The 13,534-nt window shown below is 35.3% G+C and overlaps 1 protein-coding gene across 1 annotated transcript in view; it reads left to right on the top strand.

Moving 5' to 3' along the window:
- Positions 1-13,534, top strand: part of LOC106875816 (dynein regulatory complex protein 9) — a 144,990-nt gene that overhangs the window by 66,562 nt on the left and 64,894 nt on the right. Inside the window, exon 4 of the mRNA XM_014924096.3 lies at positions 9,802-9,930. Within this exon, the coding sequence (XP_014779582.1) occupies positions 9,802-9,930 (129 nt within the window). The remainder of the gene's footprint in view (positions 1-9,801; positions 9,931-13,534) is intronic.

Genomic DNA, 13,534 nt, shown 5'->3' with positions numbered 1-13,534 from the left:
ATGCATACATACATGTATGCATGCATGCGCGCATACATACATATGTACATACATACATGCTTGCACACATACATAAATACATACATACATGCATAAATATATACACACATACATAAATACATACATGCATCCGCACATGCATACATACATTACATACATACATATACACACACACACATAAATACATACATACTTGCATGCATACATATATACACATATACATAAATACATACATGCATGCACACATACACACACACACATACATACATGCTTATATACATACATATGTTATGAATGATTATGATATCTGGGACTATAAAAACATTTAAAGAACAGTGATTGAAACAAGATGCTTTCCTTCACGACCTTGCTGCTCAGTCGGTGGCTGGCCAAAGTTTATTCTACATTAAAATGAGGAAGAGAAGAGCATACATACGTACACGCATATATACTTACATATATATATGTAGGCACACACAAGTTTATCTGCATACAATAATATGCATGCATACATATATGTACACGTGCACTCATACACATTTACAAGCAAAAATACTCTGTTGATGTTGTTGAAATTTGAATGAAGGAGCCTTGGAATGAAGGTTAGAAACCAACTCTCTCTTTATTGACAAGAAATCTTGAAATCATCATCATCATCGTCGTTTAACGTCCGTTTTCCATGCTGGCATGGGTTGGACGGTTTGACTGAGGACTGGTAAGCCAGGAGTCTGAACCAGGCTCCAATCTGTTCTGGCAAGGTTTTCTACAGCTAGATGCCCTTCCTAACGCTAACCACTCCGAGAGTGTAGTGGGTGCTTTTTACATGCCACCAGCACAGGAGCCAGTCAGGTGGCACTGGCATCGACCACATTCAAATGGTGCTTTATATGTGCCACCGGCATGGGTGCCAGTCAAGTGGCACTGAAAAATGACATACATACACACATACTTACATTGTTTCTGGATGCCAAATCCACTCACAAGGCATTGATCAGCCTGGGGTTATAGAAGAAGACCCTTGTTGTCGGTGCCATGCAGTGGGATTGAACCTGCAGGCATGTGAGTATTTCTATTTCTGAAATCTAAAGGAATAAAAATACAAAGCCAGTTGTTGTAGGGTTTGAACTCACTCATATGAATAAGAAAGATGGAATACCATATCATGTTGCTTTTAGCCTGGTATTCTACTTTTGGAGATATCTCAACTATTTTGAATATATTTAATTATAAAAACACAACTCGCTCAAAACTAAAGAATTGTTTGTATTCAGACAAATATGTTATTTATGAAACTCTGATCTTGCTTTTGCAGATTAATGTCTAAATTTGTAGTTTGTTCAAAAGTATTGCTTTTGAATGTTCACTTATTATCAGTGAATACTTCCATATTAAATTGCAGTGAATTTAGAATGATATGTTAAATAAGCCATTCTTTCATTTCATGGTTAGTTAACACTGATGTATATATATGTTTATGTGTGTGTGTGTGTGTGTGTGTGTGTGTTTATGCATGTGTGTATGCTTGTATGTATGTGTGTATGTCTTTCTCTTTTTAATTCAGATTAAACTTTGACCGGTCACCTACTTACTTGGTAGCAAGGTTGTGAACGAAAGTATCTTGTTTTGTCCATCTTTCTTTAAATCTTTAGAGGGTCCTGCAGATTTTTTTTACTCCCAGATATTGTGATCATTTGTGGCTTATGAATTAAGGATTTGCATTCTCTCCCCAAAATCCGAAGTTCAGCCATACTTTGCTCCAGACGGGTCAGCATATTTCCTGTTGCCCCAATAAAAATAGGTTCTCAGTGGTCCAGTGTTTTATTTAGAGTTGTATTTAGATAAGTAGATAAGTGAGCTGATAAGCACCCAACTAGACAGATAAACAGACATGTGTATGTATGTATGTAATAGAAACAAACACTTCAATGTAAACAAGATGGAAGATAGTGAGTACTCAATACCGAAAGTAGAGTAACAAAAATATATTCTAAAGCAAAAACTTAATTTTGTAACTCTGAATTTTTATGTTTCTGATCCTTGAATAAGATTTGAGGAAGACAACAGGAAACCATTGATAAGAATATCCAGATAAATGAAAAGAAAATAGGAAGTATTTGACCGAGAGCTGAAGCACCATTGTATTCAGGCGTAAGAAAGTTGCTTCCCAACCACATGGTTGTGGGTTCAGTCCCACTGTGGCACCTTGGGCAAGTGTCTTCTACTATAGCCTTGGGCCAACCAAAGCTTGGTGAGTGGATTTGGTAGATGGAAACTGAAAGAAGCCCGTCGTCATCATCATCATCATCATCTAATGGCTGTGTTCCATGCAAGCATGGGTGGGACGGTACCACAAGAGCTGGTCAGGCTGCAACGGACTTCTGTGACTGTTTTGGCAGGATTTTTACATAAATACATATATGTACATTTAAATGTACATACACAAATGTCCTCTCTCTCTCTTCCCCTTACACCGGCATGGTTACATCTTCCGGTCAATAATCCTTTTCTTCCTTGGCTATCGCCGAGCAAACACGTGAACTACTTCGTCCCTTTCAAGTTCGTGCCTCACAGCGTTCATACACACATAATTTTTCTCGTCTGGCCGTAAAGCCTTTTCTGTTTGTTTTCCTGTCTTGTTTTTTGTCCGCCACTACATTCCTCCATGGCAAGATTTAATTTGTGTATACAAATTTAATTTGCGGTCCATGGGAAGAGCCGTTTTAACGATGCGCCCTGCCCAGCTCTTCGAAACGCCGGTGTTAAAACGAGGGTAGCTGATGAAGTAGAATGTTCTCTATGTGGCTTGTGTGTTTTCTCGTCTACGTTTTGTTTGCAATGTCCTGTACCCAGATATGCACCTATACATACAGGTGGATGTCAGTACGCACATACCTGTACGTATATATGCATATACTCATTTACTATATATATATATATATATATATATATATATATATATATATATATATATATATATATATATATATGTATATATATGTATATATATGTATATATATATATATATATATATATATATATATATATATATATATATATATATATATATATATATATATATATATATATATATATATATATATATATATATATATATATATATATATATATGTATATGTAGGCACAGCAGTGGCTGTGTGGTAAGAAGCTTGCTTCCCAACCACTAGTTTCCAGGTTCCAATCTGGTCTGGCAAGGTTTCTACAGCTGGATGCCTTTTCTAATACCATCCACTCCAAGAGTGTAGTGGATGCTTTTTATGCGCCCCCAGCACAGGAGCCAGTCAGGCGGCCCTGGTATTGATCATGTTCAGATAATGCTTTTTACGTGCCATTGGTACAGGGGCCAGTCAAGGGGCACTGGCATCGACCATGTTCAGATGGTGCTTTTTATGTGCCACCGGTACGGGATCTAGAAGGCAATAAGACCTGAATTTTGGAGGAGCCGACTAGTCGATTACATCGATCCCCAGTGTGTTACAGGTACTTAATTTACCGACCCTGAAAAAACGAAAGACAAATTTGACCTCGGTGGGATTTGAACTCAGAGCATAGCAACAGGTGAAATACCACTAAGCATTTTGCTCAGCTTGCTGCTTCAATAATAATAATAATAATAATAATAATAATAATAATAATAATAATAATAATAATAATAATAATAATAATAATAATAATAATAATAATAATAATAATAATAATAATAATAATAATAATAATAATAATAATAATAATAATAATAATAATAATAATAATAATAATAATAATAATAATAATAATAATAATAATAATAATAATAATAATAATAATAATAATAATAATAATAATAATAATAATAATAATAATAATAATAATAATAATAATAATAATAATAATAATAATAATAATAATAATAATAATAATAATAATAATAATAATAATAATAATAATAATAATAATAATAATAATAATAATAATAATAATAATAATAATAATAATAATAATAATAATAATAATAATAATAATAATAATAATAATAATAATAATAATAATAATAATAATAATAATAACAATAACAACAACAATAACAACAACAACAACAACAACAACAACAACAACAACAACAACAACAACAACAACAACAACAACAACAACAACAACAAAATAAATAAAAAAATCATTCTATATTGCAATAACAATGGCTGAAATTTTGTTTTCCCAATATTTCCTCATAAAATTTTATTTAGTACATTTCGACATAAAGTGTATTTTAATTGATGTCATTGAAAAACATTATTATTATTATTATTATCATTATTATTATTATTATTATTATTATTATTATTATTATTATCATTATTATTATTATTATTATTATTATTATTATTATTATTATTATTATTATTATTATTATTATTATTATTATTATTATTATTATTTTCATCACACTTTGTAAACATATATTTCCCACTTCGACTACAACCACAGAATTATAATCTATTTTCTTTTATTAAAAAACATTAAAAAAAACCCCAAAAATTACCAAGCATGGATTTAGACAGTTTTGTCCGAACCAAAGACCAGCAAGCATTATTGTTGTAAATCAGTCATAAAAATATTAAATTAAATTTAGACATTTGGTTTTATTTTCTCTTTTATGTTATTTTCTCTCACTTTCATTTATTTATGAATCCCTATAAAATTTTAATATCTTTCCGCTTACACCCTATTCTGCCAAAGATTCTCTTTATCTTTTCATTCTCTCTACAATTACACTTGTACACACACACACACACACACACACACACACAAAACCAGCCACTCCCCACCCCCACACACATCTATTAAAAATTGATGTTCTATGAGTAGCAAATGTGTTTAGTGCCTATTTGAAGTCTCTTTCTGCCAACTGTGAAGTCATAAAAAAAAAGAAAAAAAAGGTAACTGAAATATTGTTAAAATATTTGAATTGTTAGGTTTTGGTTGAGTTTGTAATGGTTCTAGAATGAAATTTATCAAAGTACCAGGTGTTTCACAAGTGAAGCAGTATTCAGGAATTTACATCACATTAAATGCTTCCTTTCTTATGGGACTACTTGTTATACAAGCCAAACTTACAAAAGAAAAAAAAAAAAAGAAAGCAAAATTTTCATTTTAAACTATTTAAAAAAATTTTCTTTCAATTTTATATTTTAATTTATTTTGATATTTTGGTTTGAAATTTCAAATTGGTCAAATCCCAGACATGGCTGAGTGACGAAGTTTGCTTCCCAAGCACCAGGTCCTGGGTTCGGTCCCTTTGCATGGCACCTTGGGCAAGTGTCTTCTGCTATAGCCACAGGCTGATCAAAGCCTTGTGTGTAGATTTGGTAAATGGAAACTGAAAGAAGCCTATCATACATATATATATATGTTTTGGAGATATGCTGTGCTTGAGAAGACCCGACAAGCCAAGTGAGACCATAACCCATGGCCTATGCCAGTGGGTGTAAGCAGCCCACTTATGAGTACCCCTCATTCATTGGACAATAAACTTTGCTTGCGAAGACCTATTGAGGCAAATGAAATCAAATCAAAATCACTGACATGGCCGATAACAGTACCGCCTGATTGGCACTTGTGCCAGTGGAATGTTAAAAGCACCATCCAAGCATGATTGTTGTCAGGGCTGCTGATTGGTTCCCATGCCAGTGGCATGTAAAAAGCACCATTTGAGCATGATCATTGCCAGTGTCTCCTTACTGGCACATGTGCCAGTGACATGTGTAAAACAACATTCGAGCGTGGTTGGTGACAGTGCTGCTGCTGGACCGGCCCCCGTGCAGGTAGCATGTAAAAAATGCCTTTTGAGCATGGTCGTTGCCAGAACCAGCTGAGTTGCTCCCGTGCCAGTGGCATGTAAAAGCACCCACTACACTCTCGGAGTGGTTGGCTTTAGGAAAGGCATCCAGCTGTAGAAACTCTGCCAGATCAGATTGGAGCCTGGTGCAGCCTTCTGGCTCACCAGTCCCCAGTCAAACCGTCCAACCCATGCCAGCATGGAAAGCAGATGTTAAACGATGACAATGATGATGATGATGATGTGTGTGTGTGTTACTGTCTCCTTGTCTTGACTTCATGTGATTGTTGTGAGTGAGTGTTATCATCAGGCAAATTGTGTCTTTTGATTCCAGTTTTCTCAGGAAACATGTCTGGTCTTGGAAGAAGTATTAGCTTATCTGGAAACAAGTGAAGGTTGGTGACAGGAAAGGCATTCGGCCCTCGAATATTCACCTCAACATATTCCATCCAATTCATGCAAGCAGGGAAAGGTGGTCATTAAAATAACACTGCCATCGCTACCGCTGCCACTGCTGCCTCCACTGACCATTTCCTTTTCTGTGTACTTTTCCATGTTGGCATGAAACAAAGAAAGATTCTCAAGATAGAATTCTTTAGCTTGATGTCCTTTCCAAGACCAATGCTTCCTTGTTTCCAACTGAAATTTTATTTATTCCACCGGGTTTTGTCTGTTGAAGTTCTGAGCCATTGGATTTATTTTGTGGGGCAGAAATATCATGGTTGCCCATGTGGGTGGGGGGAGGGTCAGTGTAAAGACGTATGGAGATTAAACACACACACACACACACACACACACACACACACTTATGGATACACATACACTTACAGATACACACACCCATGCACATACATGTACACACACACACACACACGTCATGCTTATACTTGCATACACACACACACTTATGCACACACATACACATGCATACACACTCATGCACACACATTTACATACACTTTACATATGCACACACACACACACACATGCACTTAAACATGCATGCACACACACACACACACACACACACACACACACACACACACCATATCAAGGGCTTCCACACAATTTCTGATTGTGATACCTGTGTATATTGAGTGTGCTCGTATTTGGTTATTTTTGTTTATCCTTGGTGTAACATCAAAAGATGTCCACATCTGTAAAAAAACATAAAACTCAAGTGTTAGACAAACATACCTTGTGGTATTTGCTTGACCAGCGCTGCATAGACCCTCTCTTGTTACTCCCTTATCAGAAATGCAGTGATCTAAGGACCGACTTGTGGGGAATCTATAACCAAACTACCATTGTTTGCTTACAAAATGCATGACATAAAACCAAAAAAATTAAATATCCTAGCAGCAATGACAGGATATGAACTCTTGACTCTTCATCCTGGTTCTCTTTTAGTTTGTCCTCCTATCTTTTGCCCTCAAAGTTCACGTGTCTTGTTTCAGTGGTTCCTGACCTGTGGTTGTCAGGCCACATGCAACTCTTGAAGCGAATGGATGCAACCATTGTGTAAAGGTTTTTATTATACTTTTGTAAAGAGACTTCATTGTCAATGACAATCAGAACCCATGTGAGATGGAGGGAGAGGGGGTTAATTATCATTTTCATTAAAAATCTTCTCATTACAACTGTGCAATGTCATAGACTGATGTTTGTTTGACTACATGGCAGCAATTTAGTATGGTTTCAAAAAAAAGAAATTCTAGAAATGTTAATTGTATCTCGCTAGTATTGAGTGGTTCTCTTATTGCCTTCGGAATGATGAATGAGTAGAATGCGTCATTGAACTCAATAAAAACATGTTCTGAAGCACTAAAACATTTAAAGGAAGAATTTGTTAAGAGATTCCATGTGTTTCATAGTTATCAGACAGAAATTAATGTTTAGAATTCCTTTAATGTGTCACCAGAAGAAACTACCATTAAGTATCAAATAGAAGCAATTGACCTTCATTCCAATGAGAAACTGAAATCTATGTTTAACTCTTCTGTTACTATATTCTTGTAGCCTTTTTTTCAATTACTTTTGAAAATAATTTAGAATTTAGTAAAATACTTTTGTCATTATGATTCTAGAATCTGGATGAGGGAAGGTTTTTAACTTAGTTCACTTTGAAACAGGAAGCTTCTGTCAAAGAACTTGGGGCAGTTTCAGGCAGGTTGGCATCAAAAAGATTAAAGAGAGAGAGTCTTGTAGAATTTTATGTATTTCTGCCTAAAGAATTTCCATTTTTAAACAAGTTTGCTGATTGTATGTTTTCACCCTTTGGTTGTATTTTCATCTGCGAGCAAAACTTTACAGAAATGAAATTAGTAAAGCATTTTAAGGTTTTCTCTAACATAAAAGCAGACATTATGGAACTTGTTGGAAAAGTTCTGTCTTAAATATTTCATTAAAATTTCTATAATTTCTTTTCTAGTTCACATTTGCATTATTTATTTTAGTTGTTACAGCATCTCATCAAATTTTGATCCTGTTTCTCCATTGACAAACACTTACATGTTTTATCTCTCATTATTTGGATTATATTTTGCTTATTTTGATAATTCCAAAACCAGTCCCTTCTTCTGTTTTCTCTCTTCAAATTGGTCATTCCACAAAGAGATTACTTAAGCCATTCATTCCCTTTCAAGCAAAAAACATCGAGAACTTTTCTCCATTACTCTCAACTGTGAACTGTCTTTTCTGTTTCCCTGCAGTCAGATCCTTGCATTCTAAGCTCTACTTCATTATCCGACCTTCACTGAAGGAAGGCCATTGTCTCACAAGACTTGTTGGTTTTGAATTGTCGTCCATGCTTCTGTGTGTTTGCTCTTTTTTCTAGCTTGGGGTGTTATCCCTGTGCAGACCCGTTTTCACCTCTGGAAGAGGTAATCTGTATTAGTCTGGTCTCTCTTCTGTGGCCTGTCAAGCATTGGAGGTTGAGCTTGCCCTCTGCTGGAATAGCTCTTGAGGTCATTGAGGCACACAAACCCCTACACTGCAGTAAGGAATGAACCTTGTGGTGGATATTAAGAGATTAAGGGCCACTAACATATATGAAAACTCCACTTCCTCTGTAAGAGAGGAAATGAAATTGTGTTAGGCTCTTGGCTTTTCTAGAGATTTAATGACATAGATGATGTGAAGTAGTGATATATCATCATCATCATCATTATCATCATCATCATCGTTTAACGTCTGTTCATCAGGTGTCTTGGGGAAATTTCGAACCTGGGTTCTCATTCCTAAGGTATTTTTCGATGTTATTATTATTATTATTGTTATTATTATTATTATTATTATTATTATTATTATTATTATAATTATTATTATTATCATTATTCAGGTCACAGCTTGGAATCAAACTCGGAATCTTGGGGTTAGTAACCTGCACTCTTAACCCCAAGATTCTGAGTTCAATTCCAGGCAGTGACCTGAATAACAATAATAACAATAATAACAATAATAATAATAATAATAATACTAATAATGATAATAATAATAACATCGAAAAATATCTTAGGAATGAAAACCCAGTTTTGAAATTTCCCTAAGACACCTGATGAAGGCTGGAGGGTATATCAGCCGTAATATTGTGTTAACAACAAACAAGAGGAGGACAAATATTCATTGAATGTAAATAATGTAAATAATGCACAAGATGGCCATAGATAGAAAACCTGTTGGCTGATAAATGATCATCATAAAAACCTGCCTAATTTAGACCTCACTGGTTCTCTTCATTTTTTGCTGGTTGCTATACAACAGCAGACCCCATTTTAAGCTCTTTGTATAACTCTTCCATCATCTGGTGGATATTTTAATGAGTTTGGAAGGGTTTCTATAAGAAAACCTGTTATAACTTCCAATAGCTAATGTCTTCGAAATAATGTAATTTACCCATACAAACATAATGTTAGATTGATAGAAATTTACATTATCATAATATCAATTTTTTCTTTTATTATTTGCAGACAATATGTCCAGGACATAATGGAAAGCGTCGTTTCAGATCTCAGAAAAAACCGTTCTTTTACATCCCTCATCTCAGCTGTTGCTAAAGCTAAGAAAACTAAAAGAGGTCTTCACGAAACCATTGAAAAGTAAGAATTAAATTTCTGTCTCATTCACCTTGGTTCATCCACTCAAATTTGATTTTTTTGTTAGGATTATCTCATTGTTTCCTAATGTTTTTCCTGATTAAATCCATGTCCTGGCTTTGTCTGTCTATGCTAACATTTAAATGTAACAATCATGCTCTTTTATTCTTTTACTCTTTTTATAATGCTGACATATTGTCCAGTGTAAGTACTGGCCGACTCTGTCATGTTTTGCTTTATATTCTACAGGTGCTAAGACTCTACATATTATTATTATCATTATTATTATTATTATTATTATTATTATTATTATTAAGGTGGTCATCTGGCAGAATTGTCAGCATGCCACATAACTTAGTGGTTCAACAAATAGTAGGGGATAAAAGGAGTACCTGAGAGGAAATAAGAACTGGGGTTAAATATGAAGGAATAAACACTTGAAGATGGTGCTCCAGCATGGCAATAGCACATTGACTGAAACATGGAAAAGAATAAATTAATATATTTAAGTGTGTGTTATTGTATGTATGTATGTATGTTCATATATATAAATACTTACCATAAATGTATATATGTCTATTATTGTATATATCTATATCTACGTATATAAATGCTTTTTATAGACATGTGTATGTGTGTGTGCATCATTGTATGTATATATGCCTACATATTTATAAATACGTGTATGTGGTGTATGTAAAATAGTTTCATGTTGTTACTGTATTTTCCTACACTGCACCCCCCACCCTAGTTATTTTTAACTAATGTTTTCCTTTTTATCAGGTCTTCATACAATTTCATTATTAATTAACTCTTGCCAATCAATTTGTGACAATCTTGTCTTTGTTGTGGGGCAACTTCACTTCTAACATACAACATATGCTCGAAAGATAAAACATATTTCATTTCTTTTAAAGACAAACAGGAACTTTGTTGAGGGAGATTTTGGCTGCTATACTGAGGTGATCTTGATAATACCTACATTGAGACTCTTTTGCTTAAAGTACTTTACAGGAAATTCTATGTCCGCTAAATTCTTTTCATTATCATCATCATCACCATCATCATTCAATATCTATTTCCCATGGTGCTGTGGGTTGGAAAATTTGACAGGAGATGGCAAGGCTGGAGAGCTGCACCAGGCTTCTGTCATCTGGTTTGGCAAGGTTTTTATGACTGGATGCCCTTCCTAACACCAACAAGTTTACAGAGTGTACTAAGCAGTACAGGGGATTTTTACATGGTGCCAACACAGGTGCTTATTATGTGGCACCAACACAGGTGCTTATTATGTGACACCAACACAGGTGCTTATTATGTGGCACTAATACAGGTGCTTTTTATGTGGCACAGCTGTTTATTATGTAGCATCAGTTGACCTCAGCAGGATTTGAACCTGAAAAAAATGCCGCTACGCATTCTGTGCAATATGATGATGGTTCTGCCATCTCTTTGCCTTTCCTCCATCATGACTTGTTATAAAATAAGAAGCAGGCATTTCAAAGAATCAATGTATTGAACTCTTGGTGGTGGACTGGAATAAATCGGACAAAATGACCTGCACAAAACACCTGTGATTATTTCGTTATGATCCTTTATGCTCTGATTTCAAATCTCATCGATGGAAACATTATGGTTTTAGCTTTGCAAAACCAATAAAATAAAGAGTGAGTCAAGTCCTGAAGGTGATTTAATATTCCTGCATGGAACGTAAGATCTGAAAATAATTGGTGTTTAATGGAAGATATGATTATATACTCCTTCGTCTTTCTAGATTTATGGCTTGTGTCAGCGAAGGGAAATATATTTTTATCCAATAATTAGAAAGAGAAAATTGTACAAAAGTGTAAAATTGAAGCGAGTTAAATTCGAGATTTAGTTCTAGTGTGAAGGCATAGACTACTGTGGGTCTCCAACAGTAGTAATACTTGAGGCACAAGGCCTGAAATTTTTGGGGAGGGGGCCAGTCGATTAGATTGACCCCAGTGTGTAACTGATACCTATTTAATTGACCCTGAAAGGATGATTTCGGGGAGGGGGGCCAGTCGATTAGATCGATCCTAGTGCGTAACTGGTACTTATTTAATTGACCCCAAAAGGATGAAAAGCAAAGTTGATCTCGGTGGAATTTGAACTCAGAACGTAAAGACAGATGAAATACTGCAAGGTATTTCATCCAGCGTGCTAACGATTCTGCCATCTTGCCACCTTTGGATCTCAGATATTATTAATATTCTTAGGAAAGACATAATTATTACAGCTTGATATTCTATAAAGCTGAATTCTAAAAAACATACAATACATGTATGCACAAACATGTGTACATATGCATACAATGCACACATATGCAGGCACATACATGTGTATACATGTACACATGCCCCTACACATACTGCATGCATACGCACATGTGGACACATGTGCATACATGCACACGAATGCACACATGTGTATTCATGTACATATGCACACACATGCATGTGCACATATACACAAGCACACACACATGCACACACACATACACTCACACACAGACAAGCATACACACACACACATGCACACACACGTATGTGCACACACACACATGCACACACATACACTCACACACACATGTGCACACACACACACATACATTCACACACACACGTGTACACATGCAAACACATGCAGACACATACACTCACTCACACACGCACGCACACACACACACACACACGCACGCACACACACACACGCACACACACACACGCACCTGTCTTAGTATCAAATTAATGAACTACGAACTTGTAGTTTATATGTGTGTGTATATCAATACATTCCAACCCATACCAGCATGGTAAATGGACATTAAATGATGATGAGGATAATTACATGCATATGTGTGTGTGTGTAGTTGGATGTTTATGTTTATAAACAAGGAGAAAAGTACATAAGGTTGGGTGTATATGTTTTTAACAATCAATCAAGCCCTGATGTACTGTTGACTAATCATATTTTGATGCAATTATGAATATTTTGGCTTATATACTGCCATGCTGTTCCTTTACTTTTAGAATTTGGACAATCATTGACATAAAATCCAGAGTTACAACTTGAGCTTCAGCTCAAAGTAATAATGAGAGGCAGTTTTTTAAGAGCTTAGGAGGAAATACAAAAGATAATACACCTCATGAAGCAGAAGAAACCCACTAATTTTGGAATAACATCTGGGGGAAAGAAGTTTTGCACAACCACAGTGCTGAGTGGATTCATTCCATGAGATCCGGACTCCATCACCCGGAGGCTCCACGAAAGGACCATGTGTGCATAACAACGGAAGATGTCATTGCACAGATATCAAAGCTGCCAAATGGGAAAGTAGCAACACCAGACGGAATTCAAGGCTACTTGCTCAAGTGGTTTAGCTCAACACACAAGAGAATTGCGTTGCAATTAGACAATTGCCTACAGAGAGATACAGTTCCGGAGTATATGTTAGAGGGAAGAACGACATTGTTAATCAAAGATTGGTCAAAGGGCAATGAGGTTGGCAATTACTGACCCATTGCTTGTCTTAACCTCCTATAGAAGGTATTAACAGGTACCCTCGCAGGGAAAATATAAAGGG

The sequence above is a fragment of the Octopus bimaculoides genome, chromosome 7 (genome assembly GCF_046866305.1).
Source record: "Octopus bimaculoides isolate indiv1 chromosome 7, ASM4686630v1, whole genome shotgun sequence".
Taxonomy (NCBI): Eukaryota; Metazoa; Mollusca; class Cephalopoda; order Octopoda; family Octopodidae; genus Octopus; species Octopus bimaculoides.
Note: the sequence above shows the minus strand (reverse complement) of the source record. Positions and strands in the feature narration are given on the sequence as shown.